Genomic DNA, 18,739 nt, shown 5'->3' with positions numbered 1-18,739 from the left:
TGATATCTAAATACAGGCATAGACTGAGGAAAAAGACTGAGACTCTCCAATACAACCCAACATTGCAGAGTTATTGCATCCTTCAAAGCATACCCTTCTCATTAACCTGTGGTGAGTTATTGACCATTTTTATGAACAAATAAAGTTTTATATGTAAGATGGCTAAGTAAAGCCAATGTGCGGGAGCACTGTTTGGTCGGCCCAATTGAGGTAGTATGTACATGAATGTATAGTTAAAGTGACTATGCATATATGATAAACAAAGAGTAGCAGCAGCGTAAAAGAGAGGTTGGGGGGGGGGGCACACAATGCATATAGTCCGGGTAGCCATTTGATTACCTGTTCAGGAGTCTTATGGCTTGGGGGTAAAAACTGTTGAGAAGCCTTTTTGTCCTAGACTTGAAGAGCAGCTTCCGTCTTGTCAAGGTTGAGCTTGAGGTGGTGGGCCAACATCCAAGCTGAGATACATGTAAGTCTGGCTGCACAGCTGATTGGCTAACATACTGTAAATGTAGAAATCATGTGACTAAACTGAACAAAAAGAAGAAGAAACTGTATTATGAAACAAGATAAATTATATAAAGATTGATAGTAAAAGCAAAAAGGGCAAAAAGGAAAACCTGGCTCCATCATTCATTGGATCAGATGGCTCATTCATCACAAAACCCACTGATATTGCCAACTACTTTAATAATTTTTTCATTGACAAGGGGAGCAAACTTAAGCATGACAAGCCAACAACAAATTCTGAACCTACATAACTGACACAATTATGAAAGACAAGCATTGTATTTTGGAATTTCGTTAAGTGAGTATGGAAGAGGTGAAAAAAGTATTGTTGTCTATCAATAATGACGAGCCACCTGGGTCTGACAACTAGGATGGAAAATTACTGAGGATGATAGCGGACGATACTGCCACTCCTATTTGCCATCTCTTCAATCTAAGCCTACAGGAAAGTGTGTGCTCTCAGGCCTGGAGGGAAGAAAAAGTAATTCCGTTCCCAAAAATAGCATAGCACCCTTTACTGGCTCAAACAGCCGACCAATCAGCCTGTTACCGACCCTTAGTAAACTTTAGGAAAAAAAATTGTGTTTGACCAGATACAATGTTATTTCACAGTAAACAAATGAACAACAGATTTTCAGCAAGTTTATGGGGAAGGGCATTCAACACGTATCATGTTATTATATCAGTGTGGATGACGGATCACCACCTCAAGCTGAACCTCGGCAAGACGGAGCTGCTCTTCCTCCCGGGGAAGGACTGCCCGTTCCATGATCTCGCCATCATGGTTGACAACTCCCTTGTGTCCTCCTCCCAGAGTGCTAAGAACCTTGGCGTGATCCTGGACAACACCCTGTCGTTCTCCACTAACAAAAAGGCGGTGACCCGATCCTGTAGGTTCATGCTCTACAACATTCGCAGAGTACGACCCTGCCTCACACAGGAAGCGGCGCAGGTCCTAATCCAGGCACTTGTCATCTCCCGTCTGGATTACTGCAACTCGCTGTTGGCTGGGCTCCCTGCCTGTGCCATTAAACCCCTACAACTCATCCAGAACGCCGCAGCCCGTCTGGTGTTCAACCTTCCCAAGTTCTCTCACGTCACCCCGCTCCTCCGCTCTCTCCACTGGCTTCCAGTTGATGCTCGCATCCGCTACAAGACCATGGTGATTGCCTACGGAGCTGTGAAGGGAACGGCACCTCCATACCTTCAGGCTCTGATCAGGCCCTACACCCAAACAAGGGCACTGCGTTCATCCACCTCTGGCCTGCTGGCCCCCCTACCTCTGAGGAAGCACAGTTCCTGCTCAGCCCAGTCAAAACTGTTCGCTGCTCTGGCACCCCAATGGTGGAACAAGCTCCCTCACGACGCCAGGACAGCGGAGTCAATCACCACCTTCCGGAGACACCTGAAACCCCACCTCTTTAAGGAATACCTAGGATAGGATAAAGTAATCCTTCTAACCCCCCCCCCTCCCCCCTTAAAAGATTTAGATGCACTATTGTAAAGTGGTTGTTCCACTGGATATCATAAGGTGAATGCACCAATTTGTAAGTCGCTCTGGATAAGAGCGTCTGCTAAATGACTTAAATGTAAATGTAAATGTATGGCACGTACACAAATGACTGATGATTGGTTAAGAGAAATGTATAATAAAAAGATTGTGGGAGCTGCTTAGACTTCTGTGCAGACTTCTGCTTAGACTTCTGTTAGACTTCTGTGCAGCCTATGACATTATTGATCATAATTTGCTGCTGGAAAACGTATGTGATATGGCTTTACATCCCCTGCTATAGGGGTGGCAGGTAGCCTAGTGGTTAGAGAGTTGGGCCAGTAACCGAAAGGTTGCTAGATCAAATCCCCGAGCTAAGAAGGTAAAAAATCTGCATTCTGCCCCTGAACAAGGCAGTTAACCCACTGTTCCTAGGTTGTCATTGTAAATAAGAATTTGTTCTTAACTGACTTGCCTAGTTAAATAAAGGTTAAAAATAAAAAAATATTGTGGATTGAGAGTTACCTGTCTAACAGAACACAGAGAGTGTTCTTTAATGGAAGACTAACATAATCCAGGTAGAGTCAGGCATTCCCCAGGGTAGCTGTCTAGGCCCCTTGCTTTTTTCAATCTTTACTAATGAGTACTCTGAGTAAAGCCTGTGTGTCTATTTATGCTGATTACTCGACACTATACACGTCAGCTACCACGTCAAGTGAAATCACTGCAACACTTATATATTTCAGAAACTAAAAGCAATGTATTTGGGACAAATCATTCACTAAACCTCAATTAAATCTTGTAATGAATAATATGGAAATTGTGCAAGTTCAGGAGACTAAACTGCTTGGAGTAACCCTGGATTGTAAACTGTCATGGACTAAACACATTGATGCAATAGTAGCTAAGATGGGGGAGGTGTCACGTTCTGACCAGTAAAAGGGGTTATTTGTTATTGTAGTTTAGTGAGGACGTGGCAGGGGTGTTTGTTTTGTGTTGTTGGGGTTTTTGGGGTATTGTTCTGTTTTGTATTTCTATGTTCATATTTCTAGTATTTGCATTTCTATGTTAGTTTTGGGAACGACCTCCAATTAGAAGCAGCTGGTTGTCGTTGCTTCTAATTGGAGGCCATATTTATATGGGTTTACTTTCTCTTGTGTTGGTGGGTGATTGTTCCATGTATAGTCAAGGATACCTTACAGAACTGTCGTGAGTTCTCTTGTTTTGTTTCAGTGTTCACGTATGAATAAAAATATAAGTATGGACACTTACCACGCTGCGTATTGGTCCGATATTTCTTACTTTTCATCAGAAGACGAAACGTATGACAGGAGGTCTGTCCATAATAAAGAGCAACTCTGAATTCTTAACAATGCTATGAACAAGGCAGGTCCTACAGGCCCTAGTTTTTCCGCACCCGGACTACTGTCCAGTTGTGTGGTCAGATGCCAGAACAGTGCAGCACGGCTGGCCCTTAAATGTGCACAGAGAGCTAACGTTAATAATATGCATGTCAATCTCTCCTGGCTCAAATTAGAGGAGAGATTGACTTCATCACTGCTTGTATTTGTGAGAGGTATTGACATGTTGAAGGCACCGAGCTGTCTGTTTAAACTACTAGCACACATCTCGGAAACCCATGCATACCCCACAACACATGCCACCGGAGGTCTCTACACAGTCCCCAAGTCCAGAACAGACTATGGGAGGCACACAGTGCTACATAGAGCCATGACTACATGGAACTCTATTCCACATCAAGTAACTCATGCAAGCAGTAAAATTAGATTTCAAAAACAGATAAAAATACACCTTATGGAACAGCGGGGACTGTGAAGAAACACAGGCACAGACACATGCACACAATACACACACATACACATGGATTTTGTGTTGTAAATATGTGGTAGTAGAGTAGTGGCCTGAGGGCACACACTTAATGTGTTGTGAAATCTGTAATGAATGTATTGTAATGTTTTTAAAATTGCATAACTGCCTTAATTTTGCTGGACCTCAGGAAGTGTAGCTGCTGCTTTGGCAGGAACTAGTGGGGATCCATAATAAACCCCAGGAAGAGTAGCTGCTGCCTTGGCAGAACTAATGGGGATCCATAATAAACCCCAAGAAGAGTAGCTGCTGTCTTAGCAGAACTAATGAGGATCCATAATAAACCCCAGGAAGAGTATCTGCTGCCTTGGCAGGAACTAATGGGGATCCATAATAAACCCCAGGAAGAGTATCTGCTGCCTTGGCAGGAACTAATGGGGATCCATAATAAACCCCAGGAAGAGTATCTGCTGCCTTGGCAGGAACTAATGGGGATCCATAATAAACCCCAGGAAGAGTATCTGCTGCCTTGGCAGGAACTAGTGGGGATCCATAATAAACCCCAAGAATAGTAGCTGCTGCCTTGGCAGGAACTAATGGTGATCCATAATAAACCCCAAGAATAGTAGCTGCTGCCTTGGCAGGAACTAATGGTGATCCATAATAAACCCCAAGAATAGTAGCTGCTGCCTTGGCAGGAACTAATGGGGATCCTTAATAAACCCCAGAAAGAGTAGCTGCTGCCTTACCAGGAACTAATGGGGATCCTTAAAATAATAAAACCCAGGAAGAGTATCTGCTGCCTTGGCAGAACTAATGGGGGTCCATAATAAACCCCAGGAAGAGTAGCTGCTGCCTTGGCAGGAACTAATGAGGATCCATAATGAATACAAACACACACACACAAAAATGTAATGCTTTTATAAGATCAGCACCCCCCTCACCAGCATCCAATGAATAAGTTTGTAGGGTTGCAAGAGATGGCCTATAATGAAAGCAAATCACCGGTCAGTAGTAAATCGAGTTTTACCCAAATGTCTGGTTTTACCCAAATGTCAACTTCTAGTACAGGGGAATATTTTGTAGGTGTCCATGGTCATCAAGGAGTAAGCTTAGGGCCTTTTCATAGACCCATTTAAAGCATGTTATTGTCCCTTGACCCCTTGATGATCCATACAAATGATAGGGCGGATTTTTAAAATGGATGAAACCACCCCTGAACACAATTTGTCATATACTGAATTAAACTATTCTTGTTTTAAATAAACTCTGGATTTGTCATTTGAAAATATTGCAGGATGAGATATGGGGATTGGGGAACCCAAGATCGCATGTTTGCCTTGCATCTGTGGCAAACTAAAGCACATCCATTTGTGGCGTGAGATTTCAATCGGAAGGGATTGAAGGTTTTGAAGTCATGCCTCTCTGCCAGTCATTCGCGAAACTCGGCACCTCTTTTACATATTAGACCACACCCGTGTCCTCTCTACTAAGGAAGGGAAGTCTCGGGGAAGATTATGAAAAATATACAACAGGTGAATTTGTTGAAATATAAAGACAAACCAACATTGGCCACTGTCTCTGGTCTAGTTAGCTAACTAGCCAGTTTTCACTTTTATGCGGCTAGCTAGCTAGCACCACACAACCAACTTCTAGTACAGGGGAATATTATTTTAATTTTTTTTACAACTGCCACAATGTGTCTTTGTCTTTAAGTTTAGTAATCCCCAAAAATGGTTTGTTTTGTGTTAGGTTTTATGGTCAATGATGTTGCTGGCTCGTCAAGGGAGGGAACAGCTAAAAAGGTCCTTAGTCGATGGAGGGGGACTACTGGTCCTGTTGTGGGCCGTGGCCGGCCAGCCACCCAGCAGCCAGGTGGTCAACTGCACAGGTATGGACAAGTCTGAATTACCTAGAAGCTTTTATAAATAATTTAAAAACATGAGGTTAGACTAGCCGTGGGTCTAGCTAATGACTTTTTGTACAGTTGCAGGACCCTGGTGCTCAGGAGTTCCAGTGGAAGAAGTCCAACCAGGTGGGTTCTGAACTACAAAGAGTATGAATACCTTAGACACATGGTAGTACTTATATTACACAGAAGGTTGAGATAAGTTGGTCCTGTTTTGTCTAATTTGGGATCACACACACGTACAATCAACTCACAACTATGCCCGCAGCTTTGTGCATAGGCTTTGTATATGTTCCAAGTCAAATCAAATCATATTAGTCACATGCGCCGAATACAACAGGTGTAGCCTTACAGTGAAATACTGACGAGCCTCTAACCAACAGTGCAGTTTCAAAAAAATATGGATAATAAAGATAGTACTTCTAAGTAATTAAAGAGCAGTAGTAAAAAAATGAAAATATATACAGAGGGGTGCCGGTACAGAGTCAATGTGCGGGGGCACCGGTTAGTTGAGGTAGTATGTACATGTAGGTAGAGTTAATTAAAGTGACTATGCATAGATGACAACAGAGAGTGGCAGTGGTGTGGAGAGGGCAGGGGGGGGCAAGGCAAATAATCTGGGTAGCCATTTGACTAGATGTTCAGGAGCCTTATGGCTTGGGGGTAGAAGCTGTTTAGAAGCCTCTTGGACCGCATGCCCTTTAATGTGTCTTGGCTTTCTGTCAGTTTGCAAACTGAGATCCTGTGTTCATCTTCCTCTCTAATGGATTTTTATCACAGTTCTGGCAGAGATTGGACTCCTCTTCCTCCCCCTGGCTGTAACGGGCGTCATATAGAGGGGACCAAAACGCAGCGTGTTGAGTGCTCATGATGATATTTATTAACTCAAAACACTAATAACAAAATAACAAAAGGAAACTATCAACTTACAGTTCTGTCAGGTACAGAGACTAAACAGAATGCAACTACCCACAAAACCCAGGAAGAAAAACCCCTACTTAAATATGATCTCCAATTAGAGAAAACGAGGACCAGCTGCCTCCAATTGGAGATCAACCCCACAAAAAAAACATAAAAATAGAAATCCTAGAACACATAGAAATAGAAAAACACAAAACACCCCCTGTCACGCCCTGACCTACTCTACTATAGAAAATGACATCTTACTAGGGTCAGGACGTGACACTGCCCCTGACCCAGAGGAACTGTGTGCTTTCACCAAAATGTACAGCCCTTTCCACTTCCTTCTCTCCCTCCAGGTGGGTAAACTACAGTACCCACCAGGCTCAGCCACGCATACACCCTGTTGGTTAATAAGTCAGTTGACAATAGACAAGAGATTTATCTCCACAAACTAGTGTACTGCACTATTTTAATTTCAGCCACCACACAGCACAGTGGACAAACTCAAATAACAAGTTACACTGAGTGGGGTATGTGACTTTGTGTCCTTTATTCTCCAGATCAGTGCAGTCAAACTGGACAGGTGTACGGTGCAGTCACACACAGAAGGCTTCTTGCACATACTGAGTCTGACTAACGCAGGGGTGAAAATTCACCTCAAATTGAAATTGGAAGGAGAAACATACCAGAGAATCTTTAGGTATATTCTCATTCTATTATTACTGCCACTGAATATATTTCGTGTGTGTGTTGTGGAATAATATGTTATTTGTGTGTTTTACTCTGGTTTTTCTTAGTGGGAAGGCAGAGAGACTCGCCCTGAAGGACCAGACTGTGACCATGGACGTTCCTCCTTCTATCATGCGGTCAGTATTACTCCAATGCCTCTTGTCATCGTGTAGGTTGGAGAGAGAGTTTACCTCTATCATTCACACTACATCATATTGTAATTATGTGTGTGTGTGTGTCTGTATGTGTTGGTCCTGCAGGCCTCCCATGTCATTGGGAGCAGGCCCGTGGTGCCAGCGAGGCCATCCTGTGTTAGGAGGTGGGTTGCCTCTACTTATCCTGCCTGAGGCCATGGAGAGAGGCCTGTATGGGGAGCTGAACCTCCTACCAGTCACAGTTCTCACCCCCTGTGTATTGCAGTACTCCAACCTGGCAACCAGAGTCACACGCATACAGATATCCTTTATCAATCACATCACACACATCATATACCCTTGCTTTGGGGGCTAGTCGTTTAGAGAAAACCATTTGAAAGATGTCTGAGTAGTGACAGTAGACCCTTATTCCTACTGAACCATCAGTCTTTAACCCCAGTGGTACGTGCTGCTTTACAGCCCAGTAACCTTCCCCTGCTGGGGCCCTCAGCCTTCCTACAGCGTAAAACGTATCCTGATACACAGGTTAAACACCCAATCCTTGCAGTGAGGGTCATCAAAAAGAAAGGAGGACCAAGGCACTCTTCATATAATTGATTAAAATGCCTTTATTAGTATGGCATGTTCAATAGAAACAATGTTTTTAAAAATCCGACGCGTTTCGACTGCATGGCCTTCGTCAGAGAGTACAAAGAAATAATACAATGTTCTCTTTTTAACAGCTTTTCCAATTAACCCTAATTTGAATAGGTAGTGGTTAAAATTGATTGGACACACCTAGTAAGCAATACTATACACACTTTAAAGTGAAATACTGTAGCTATGTTATCATAAAAATGTAACTCCAAGCTAGAAGTATCAGAACACTTAGAAAGGCAGTTCTAACCTTAAATATGGCTGGGAGAAGTGTCAAGAATAAGAAAGCAATATATTCCATAGTACACTAGAACACAGCAAAACATGAACAACAAGAGTCTAAACATAGCTGAGGGCAATTGAGCAAAATGTCCACTAGATGACAGCAAATGGACCCATCACAACCCTACAGGAAGGGTGAGAAATCCATATCTTCATTTAAACCTGGGTATTTAGTGGCCTGTAGTTTGTAAATCCAAAAACGTTCCCTTTGGTTTAACTGTTTAAGACAGTCCCCTTTTCTAATAGAGGCAGGCAGGGGGGAGCCTCTGCAACGCTCCCCCCTTCCCTCAACAAAATATTGCAGCGATTTCCCTTATCGGAGAGGCACTGGCAATTGTATGCATCTAAACTAGCTAGGTACGTTAGCAAGCTAACTAAATAGATAGTGACACAGAGGAATTCTACGATGCTGCTGAAGACGTCAATTTTACTGGCTGCGTCGGACCGGAGGGCGACTCTGGCTGCGTCGGACCGGAGGGCGACTCTGGCTGCGTCGGACCGGAGGGCTCTCTTGGGCATAGGTGCCGGACACTCGGGCTGAGGCACTGTCGTCGGGCACTCTGGGTTAGGCGCTGTCGCTATGCCATCTGGGCGAGGCGCATGCACTGAAGGCCTGGTACGTGGGGCTGGCGTAGGGGACGCCGGACTAGGCCCACGTACCTCAGGGCTAGTGCTAGGGGCAAGAGTAGGACGAGTTGGGCTGGGCTGCCGCACTGGGAGCCTGGTGCTGGCTTCGGGGGAGTCAGACTAGGGACACACACACACACACCTGTAGGCTTGTGCGGAGAGCAGGGATAGGTCGAGCTGGACTAGGCTGCCGCTCGGGAAGCCTGGTGCGCGGTGCTGGCTTCGGAGGAGCCACACTAGAGACACGCACCTGTGGGCTTCTACAAGGAGCAGGAGTAGGATACACCGGGCCTTGGGTAAGTACTGGAAGTCTCGAGCTCATCTCCTGCACAACCTGTCCTGGCTGGATGGCAGTAGTAGCCCTGTACGTTCGAGGTGCTGGTACAGGGCGGACTGGGCTATGCAGGGGCCTGATGGTCGCCTTGCGTAGAGGAGGTGTCCTGTAGCCTTGACTTCGGAGGCGTACCGGTGGCTAGACGTATTGGGCTGGCGTCCTCCTTCCAGGCTGGATGCCCACTCTAGCACGGCCTTTGCTTGGGGCTGAGATCACACGCACCGGATTGTGCGTGCGCATGGGCGAGATCTTGCATACCTCTTCGTACTTCGGCGCTCTCCACTCCATGTGCTCCCCATAATAAGCACGAGGTGTTGGCTTCAGGGGCATCCTTGGCCCAGCCACCCACCCCGTGTGCCCCCCCCCCCCCAAAACATTTATTGGGACTGCCTCTCAGGCTTCCTTGCTAGCCTCGTCCCAATGTACTTCTCCTGGTCCTCACCGTTCCTTCGCCACGGACCTTCTCCCGCCAGGATTTCCTCCCATGACCACGATTCCCTGTAGTCCTCCTGCTTCCTTGGCTGCTCCCTCTTCTGTTGCTTGGTCCGGTTGTGGTGGGTAGTTCTGTAACGATTGTCGTGTGTGGAGGACCAAGACGCAACAGGGAAGTGTATACCCATCTTCACTTTTTAATATATAAACAAAAGAAACACGTATACAATTAACAGAAACGACACTAACCGTTCTGTTAGGTGACAAGCACAAAACAGAATACACCTACCCACAATCCACAATACAAACACACCCCTAATTATAGGACCTTCAATCAGAGGCAACAATAGACCGCTGCCTCCAACTGAAGGCCCCAACACCAATTAACTAAACATAGAAATACAAATGACTAGACAGAACATAGAAATAAACTAACATAGAACAATAACCAAAACCCTGGACTAATAAATCAAATACCCCTCTCTACATGGACACATACACACAACCACCCTGAACCACATAAAACAAATACCCCCTGCCACGTCCTGACCAAACTAAACACTAACAAATAACACCTTTACAGGTCAGAACGTGACATGTTGAGAATAGCCTCCCATTTATCTCTAAATTCAGTTTTACCTTGTGCTCCAGTAGCTGGAAACTTCATAATACGGAGTCGTCTGGGGATTAGGCCTTTCCTCCAATAGTAAGACAAGGTGATAGAATTGAGGTCAAGTTTTGTATCTTTCTCCATAAGGTGTTGCAAGTCTCTGTAAGCCTTGTTTAAGTCCATTCCAGTATTCTCTGTGGCTGTCATCTCATCTAGCAATGAGGTAGTGGTAATAATCCTTTGGCCCTCTTCATGGGAATAGGAAAATCTTGTAGCCTCTTGGGTAAAATCCATAGTTTGAGTTGAAAAATGTCCCCAAAAACACAGAAAGAATTACTGTGGAGCTGCTTCCTCTAAGCACCACCCAAGTGCTATGCTTAACCTCTATGGGCTATGTGGGACGCAAGCGTCCCACCCCTGGTACACCCAATCAACAACAGGTGAAATATCAAGAGCGCCAAATTTGAAAACAATTAAATGTCAATTCAAATTTCTCAAACATACAACTATCTTACACCCTTTGAAAGATAAACATCTCCTTAATCTAACCACGTTGTCCGATTTCAAAAAGGCTTTACGGCAAAAGCATAAAGTTAGATTATGTTAGGAGAGTACATTGACAATAGCTGTGTGTAATGTTTTGTCAGGAGAGTACATTGACAATAGCTGTGTGTAATGTTTTGTCAATTCAAAGACAGGCGTCACCAAAAGCAGAAAACCAGCTAAAATTATGCACTAATCTTTGACAATCTCCATCAGATGACACTCCTAGGACATTATGTTAGACAATGCATGCATTTCTTGTTCTATCAAGTTCATATTTATATCCAAAAACAGCGTTTTACTATGGTGTTGATGTTGAGGAAATCGTTTCCCTCCAATAACCGCCAGTCAACCAGCACAACAAATTAAATAATTACTATTCGAAAACATTGGTAAAATATTATATTGTCATTCAAAGAATTATAGATTTACATCTCTTGAACGCAACCGGATTGCCAGATTTAAAAATAACCTTACTGGGAAAGCACACTTTGCAATAATCTGAGCACTGCGCCCAGAAAAATACGCTTTGCGATACAGACTAACCGCCATGTTGGAGAGATCTAAAATCGAAAATACTATGTAAATAATCCATTACCTTTGATTCTCTTCCTCAGATGTCACTTCCAGGAATCCCAGGTCCATAACAAATGTAGTTTTGTTCGAAAAAGCTCATAATTTATGTCCAAAAAGCTCCGTGTTGTTAGCACATGATCTATGCCAGCCGGACTTCTCGTCATGAACGAGGGGGGAAAAAAATATTTACGTTCATTCAAACATGTCAAACGTTGTATAGCATAAATCATTAGTGCCTTTTTTAACCAGAACATGAATAATATTCAAGGCGGACGTTTGCATTCTCTTTTAAAACGTTTTGGAACGAGAGTACCCAACATGAACTCCCGTGCCAGAGTCTAATCGGCCACCACCGTTCCAAGGCTCTTGTTCGTTCAGTTCTCACAGTATAAGACTCAAAACACTTTCTAAAGACTGGTGACATCTAGTGGAAGCCATAGGAAGTGCTCAACAATTAATAAGCCCCTGTGTGTTTCAATGGCATAGGCTTAAAGGTAATTCAACACATCAGGTATCCACTTCCTGTCAGAATTTGTCTCAGGGTTTTGACTGCCATATGAGTTCTGTTATACTTACAGACACCATTCAAACAGTTTTAGAAAATTCAGAGTGTTTTCTATCCAAACCTGAACAATAATATGCATATTCTAGCTTCTGAGTTGGTGTAGGAGGCAGTTAAAAATGGGCACATATTTTTTTCAAAATTGTCAATACTGCCCCCTAGCCCCAAGAGGTTTTAACTAGTAAAAAGAGGAGGAAGGGAAGCGCTACTAAGGTACACAATAGTAAATGTTGGTAGACAGAAGGTGCTCTTTGGTAAAAGGGGTCATCTAGTGGACATTTTGCTCAATTGCCCTCAGCTATGTTTAGACTCTTGTTGTTCATGTTTTGCTGTGTTCTAGTGTACTATGGAATATATTGCTTTCTTATTCTTGACACTTCTCCCAGCCATATTTAAGGTTAGAACTACCTTTCTAAGTGTTCTGATACTTCTAGCTTGGAGTTACATTTTTATGATAACATAGCTACAGTATTTCACTTTAAAGTGTGTATAGTATTGCTTACTAGGTGTGTCCAATCAATTTTAACCACTACCTATTCAAATTAGGGTTAATTGGAAAAGCTGTTAAAAAGAGAACATTGTATTATTTCTTTGTACTCCCTGACGAAGGCCATGCAGTCGAAACGCGTCGGATTTTAAAAACATTGTTTCTATTGAACATGCCATACTAATAAAGGCATTTTAATCAATTATATGAAGAGTGCCTTGGTCCTCCTTTCTTTTTGATGACCAACTCACCCCTTTTACCAAAGAGCACCTTCTGTCTACCAACATTTACTATTGTGTACCTTAGTAGCGCTTCCCTTCCTCCTCCTCCTTGCAGTGAGGGATTGAGTCATATGGGACATTAACCACATTTCCATAATTTAGCATTGAGTAGGCGTGACTATGCAAAGAGGTGCATGTAGCCTATCATTATCATCAATATTTAGAAATGTTTACATTCTGAAATGCCATCCACTGAACACGGCTTGTTATGTATTATAATGTTCAGACCAGAGCCTTGCTGACAAACTAATTATAATTTTCAGACCAGAGCCTTGCTGACAAAATTATTATTATTTTCAGACCAGAGCCTTGCTGACAAACTAATTATTATTTTCAGACTAGAGCCTTGCTGACAAACTAATTATTATTTTCAGACTAGAGCCTTGCTGACAATGTCACGTCCTGACCAGTATAGGGGTTATTTGTTATTGTAGTTTGGTCAGGACGTGGCAGGGGGTGTTTGTTTTATGTGGTTCAGGGTGTGTTTTGTGTATGTGTTTAGGTAGAGGGGGTATTTGATTTATTAGTCCTGGGTTTGTTAGTCATTGTTCTATGTTAGTATATTTCTATGTTCTTAGTCTTTTGTAGTTCTATGTTTAGTTAATTGGGGTTGGACCTTCAATTGGAGGCAGCTGGTTATTGTTGCCTCTGATTGAGGGTCCTATAATTAGGAGTTTGTTTTTCATGGGATTTTGTGGGAGATTGTTCTTGTTTAGCTGTTTGCCTGATGAGACTGTCAAGTTCGTTTTGTTTTGTATACGTTTGTTTTCCTTCTTCACCAATAAAAAAAAGATGAGTATACATTTTCCCGCTGCGTCTTGGTCTCTACCCTACGACACCCGTAACAGAATCTCCCACCATCAGCGGAGGAAGCAGCAACAGAAGCACTGTCGGGAATCATGGACATGGGAGGAAATTCTGGATGGGGCTGGACCATGGCACCAGGCTGGGGAATATCGTTGCCCACCGGAGGAGATAGAGGCAGCCAAGGTGGAGCGGCGCTGGTATGAGGCTTTATGCGCGCCAATGGAGAAGCACGAGAGGCACCCCCAATAAAAAAACTTGGGGGGGGCACACGGGTAGTTTGGCGGGGCCAGGATTGAGCCGCAAGCCAACTTCCCGTGCTTATTATGGGAAGCAACTGGAGGGGAGAGCGCCGGAGTATGCGGAAGTGCGCACGGGTGACGGGTACGCATAGTCCGGTGCGAGCGATCCCAGCCCCTCGCAAGTGCCGTGCTAGAGTAGGCATCCAGCCTGGAAGGAGGATGCCTGCACAGCGCATCTGGCCACCAGTACGCCTCCTAGGCCCAGGCTACCCTACGCCTGCTCTACGCATGGCAACCATCAGGCCTCTGCACAGCCCAGTTCGCCCTGTACCAGCGGGTCCGCTTGTGCAGGGCTGCTATTTCCATCCAGCCAGGACGGGTTGTGCAAGAGGTGCGCTCCAGACCTCCAGTACTTACCCATGGCCTGGTATATCCAGTTCCTGTTTCTCGTGCTGACCCTGAGGTGCGTATCCATAGTCTGGCGTCTCCTAAACCAGCACCACGCACCAGGCTTCCAGTGGTTCAGCCCAGTCCAACTCGTCCTGTTCCTGCTCCTTGCAGTAGCCCTGAGGTGCGTGTCCCCAGTCTGGTACCTCCACTACCAGCCCCACGCATTAGGCTTCCAGTGCGTCAGCCCAGTACCTCGTCCAGAGTGTCCGGCAACAGTACCTCGTCCAGAGTGTCCGGCAACAGTACCTCGTCCAGAGTGTCCGGCAACAGTACCTCGTCCAGAGTGTCCGGCAACAGTACCTCGTCCAGAGTGTCCGGCAACAGTGTCTAGTCCGGAACCGAGTGAGTCGGCCTACAGTCCAGAGCTCCTAGAGTCGGCCTACAGTCCAGAGCTCCTAGAGTCGGCCTACAGTCCAGAGCTCCCAGAGCAGAGTCCAGGGTCCTCAGTGACTGGCCTCTGGCAAAGGTATGCAGTGGGGGTGGTTTGGTCAGGTAGGGGATTAAGGCCTGAGCCTAAGCCACCTCCACTGTAGGAGGTTTGGGGAGGTGGGGGTGTACCACAGGACCCGTCGGTGACGGCAGCCACCCTCCCTTCCCTCCCTTTAGTTTTGGGATGTATTTTTGTTTTGGGGGTTATTTTAGTTTTTTTGTGTGAGGTGCATCCGGGGTCTGCACCTTTTGGGGGGGGGGGTTACTGTCACGTCCTGACCAGTATAGTGGTTATTTGTTATTGTAGTTTGGTCAGGATGTGGCAGGGGGTGTTTGTTTTGTGGTTCAGGGTGTGCTTTGTGTATGTGTTTAGGTAGAGGGGGTATTTGATTTATTAGTCCGGGGTTTGTTAGTCATTGTTCTATGTTAGTATATTTCTATGTTCTATCTAGTCTTTTGTAGTTCTATGTTTAGTTAATTGGGGTTGGACCTTCAATTGGAGGCAGCTGGTTATTGTTGCCTCTGATTGAGGGTCCTATAATTAGGAGTTTGTTTTTCATGGGATTTTGTGGGAGATTGTTCTTGTTTAGCTGTTTGCCCGACGAGACTGTCAAGTTAGTTTTGTTTTGTATACGTTTATGTGTTTTCCTTCACCAATAAAAAAAGATGAGTATACATTTTCCCGCTGCGTCTTGGTCTCTAACCTACGACACCCGTGACAGACAAACTAATTTAGAGTGTGACGCTAACAATCCATCTGCTAATTTCAAACAGTCATTCTTTCAACACTCTTACCATTAACATGACCTTGCTACCACCTCTCAACAGATCCCCTCTGCAGTGACACTGTGTACTGTATAGACAGAGCACAGTGTCAGGAACCTGAGCCAGAATGGATCCCCGCTGTGGATCAGGCCCTCTCTCTGTTCCTGTTCCTCCAGCACAGTGACCAATTCCTCTCCCAGCTCTCTGACTTCATGGGTGAGGAAATAAACTCATCAAAAGCTCTGCTTTAGTTACCCTGACTGAAGAAGCTGTGGTTCACTAAACAATAAAAATGAGTCTGTCTTACCACAGGCTTGACTCAAAGTCTCAACACAATATGATTTAACATGCAGTTACAGCTCACTGTGCTCAAGAGATAGGAAGCAGACCACAGTCAAACTCCTGTTGATCAAACTGTGATTCATTGAGACTTCATGAGTAACACCCACTGGAGTTAGAGGTGGCTATATTTCTGTTTACTCAAAGAACACAGTTATGAAGATCAAATTGTATTAATCACATGCGCCGAATACAACAGGTGTAGACCTTACTGTGAAATGCTTACTCACAATGCTCACAAATGCTTACTCACAGGCCCACAAACCAACAATGCAGTTCAAGACAGTAAAAAAATGTAATAAAAAGTAACACAATAACGAGGCTATATGCAGTACAGGGGGTACCGGTGTCGAGTCAGTATGTGGGGTACAGGTTAGTCGGTCATTTTGTACATGTAAGTAGGGGTAAAGTCACTTTGCATAGATAATAACCAGCGAGTAGCAGCAGTGTAAAAACAAAGGGGGGATTTCAATGTAAATAGTCCAGGTGGCCATTTGATTAATTGTTCAGCAGTCTTATGTCTTGGGGTAGAAGCTGTTAAGGAGCCTTTTTGACCTATACTTGGTGTTCCGCTTGCCGTGCGGTAGCAGAGAGAAGTCTATGACTTGGGTGACTGGAGTCTTTGACAATTTTTAGGCCTTCCTCTGACACCGCCTAGTATACAGGTCCTGGATGGCAGGAAGCTTGGCCCCAGTGATGTACTGGGCCGTACCCTCTGTAGCACCTTATGGTCGAATGTCAAGCAGTTGCCATACAAGGCGGCGATGCAACCGGTCAGGATGCTCTCGATGTTGCAGCTGAATAACTTTTTGAGGATCTGGGGACCCATGCCAAATCTTTTCAGTCTCCTGAGGGGGAAAAGGTGTTGTGCCCTCTTCACGACTGTCTTGGTGTGTTTGGACCATGATAGTTCGTTGGAGATGTGGACACCAAGGAACTTGAAACTCTCAACCCGCTCCACTTCAGCCCCGTCAATGTTAATGAGGGCCTGTTCGGCCCTCAATTTCCTGTAGTCCATGATCAGCTCATTTTTCTTGCTCACATTGAGGGAGAGGTTGTTGTCCTGGCACCACACTGCCAGGTCCCTGACCTCCTCCCTATAGGCTGTCTCATCGTTGTCGGTGATCAGGCCTACCACTTGTGTTGTCAGCAAACTTAATGATGGTGTTGGAGTCGTGCTTGGTCACGCAGTCGTGGGTGAACAGGGAGTACAGGACCGGACTAGGCACACAACCCTGAAGGGCCCCCATGTTGAGGATCAGCGTGGCAGATGTGTTGTTGCCTACCCTTACCACCTGGGGGCCGCCCATCAGGAAGTCCAGGATCCAGTTGCAGAGGGAGGTGATTAGTCCCAGGGTCCTTACTTTAGTGATGAGCTTTGTGGGCGCTATGGTGTTGAACACTGAGCTGTAGTCAATGAATAGCATTTTCACACAGGTATTCCTTTTGTCCAGGTGGGAAATGGCAGTGTGGGGTGTGATTGAGATTGCATCATCTGTGGATCTGTTGGGGCGGTATGTAAATTGGAGTGGGTCTAGGGTTTCTGGGATAATGGTGTTGATGTGAGCCATTTATAATATGATATGTTGTGTTATCATGATAAGTGGCCAAGCCTAACACTACGGCTGTGTTACTTCTGTGATATATTCCAGATTGTGCAGGAGATGAGTTGAGTTCAGTATTATAAATACCCTTGTAGCCGTGGAAATGGTATGTGAGCATAGGACTAGTAAATTATATGTTTACCACTGTGTTCCTTAGGCGGACACACTCACCGGCAGCAGACCTTCCAAGAACTATGCAAGTGGGAAGGAAATCTGAACATGTTGACATTTCCGTTTTCTTGTATAATAACAGTGTCACGACTTCCGCCGAAGTCAGTCCCTCTCGTTTGGGCGGCGTTCGGTGGTCGACGTCACCGGCTTTCTAGCCATCGCCGATCCACTTTTCATTTTCCATTTGTTTTCTCTTTGTCTTACACACCTGGTTTCAATTCCCCAATTACTTGCTCATTATTTAACCCTCTGTTCCCCCATGTTTGTTTGTTAGTAATTGTTTATTGTATTGCGGTCCGTATGTGTGGCCTTGTATTTATACGACGTGTATTGTGAATTATTTGACTAAATTGCTTTCAATACTCATATCTGCTGTCCTGCGCCTGACTCATCTCACCAGCTACACACAGGCGCATAACAAACAGACAATTTTTTGTATTTGTTTAGTATTGTGATATTTATGAATTACAAAATAAATGTATTTTTATATGATATGAATGCAAATTAAAACTGGAAGACACAGCGAGACATTGTTTTTGCCAGTGATTTATTTATTTTATGGATTAAACCATTAAGCACCACTATCAAAGGAAACAGTAGACAGCAGTGTACTCAGAGTACTCGCTCTTCCCTGGACAGGTGGTCACCATGGAGGGCATGAATACCTCAGGGAGGAAGTTGGTAGCATCTAAACTCTGAGGTCAGAGGGATTCCTCTAAAACATCTTTGTTCGATTTCCTGGATCCTGATCAAGCCTATTCCAAGACTAAAAGCATGTTCGACTGAGATTCTCAAGCTGACCGGTATGACTTCATGGAGATTCTCAAGCTGACCGGTATGACTTCATGGAGATGCTCAAGAAACCCTCTCCCTACATCCCCTCTGATGGCCTGACCTTTGACCCCCTGGTGGACCTCATCAACGTCATTATCGGGGACCTCCCCGATGTCTGCATACTGGTCAGTAGAATTTACCTCTCTTTATGAGGTAACACACACGTTTGCTGTCTGACTGTAGTTTGTATGTTTGTCCCTCACATCTCC

The 18,739-nt window shown here is 44.7% G+C and overlaps 1 protein-coding gene across 2 annotated transcripts in view; it reads left to right on the top strand.

Annotated features, from left to right (window-relative positions):
* Positions 1-18,739, top strand: part of LOC106612063 (uncharacterized) — a 30,465-nt gene that overhangs the window by 8,875 nt on the left and 2,851 nt on the right. The window contains exons 2-7 of one of the 2 annotated variants that reach the window (XM_082956048.1): positions 5,579-5,717; positions 5,814-5,861; positions 7,199-7,338; positions 7,436-7,504; positions 7,628-15,798; positions 18,336-18,655. In XM_082956048.1, the coding sequence (XP_082812174.1) occupies positions 5,643-5,717; positions 5,814-5,861; positions 7,199-7,338; positions 7,436-7,504; positions 7,628-7,877 (582 nt within the window). In that variant the 5' untranslated portion in view covers positions 5,579-5,642 and the 3' untranslated portion in view covers positions 7,878-15,798; positions 18,336-18,655. The remainder of the gene's footprint in view (positions 1-5,578; positions 5,718-5,813; positions 5,862-7,198; positions 7,339-7,435; positions 7,505-7,627; positions 15,799-18,335; positions 18,656-18,739) is intronic. The other variant, XM_082956049.1, reaches the window with a different exon arrangement.

Source organism: Salmo salar, chromosome 09, assembly GCF_965601325.2.
Source record: "Salmo salar chromosome 09, fSalSal1, whole genome shotgun sequence".
Lineage (NCBI taxonomy): Eukaryota > Metazoa > Chordata > Actinopteri > Salmoniformes > Salmonidae > Salmo > Salmo salar.
The sequence above is the reverse complement of the archived record's forward strand: the minus strand, read 5'-3'. Positions and strand labels throughout refer to the sequence as shown.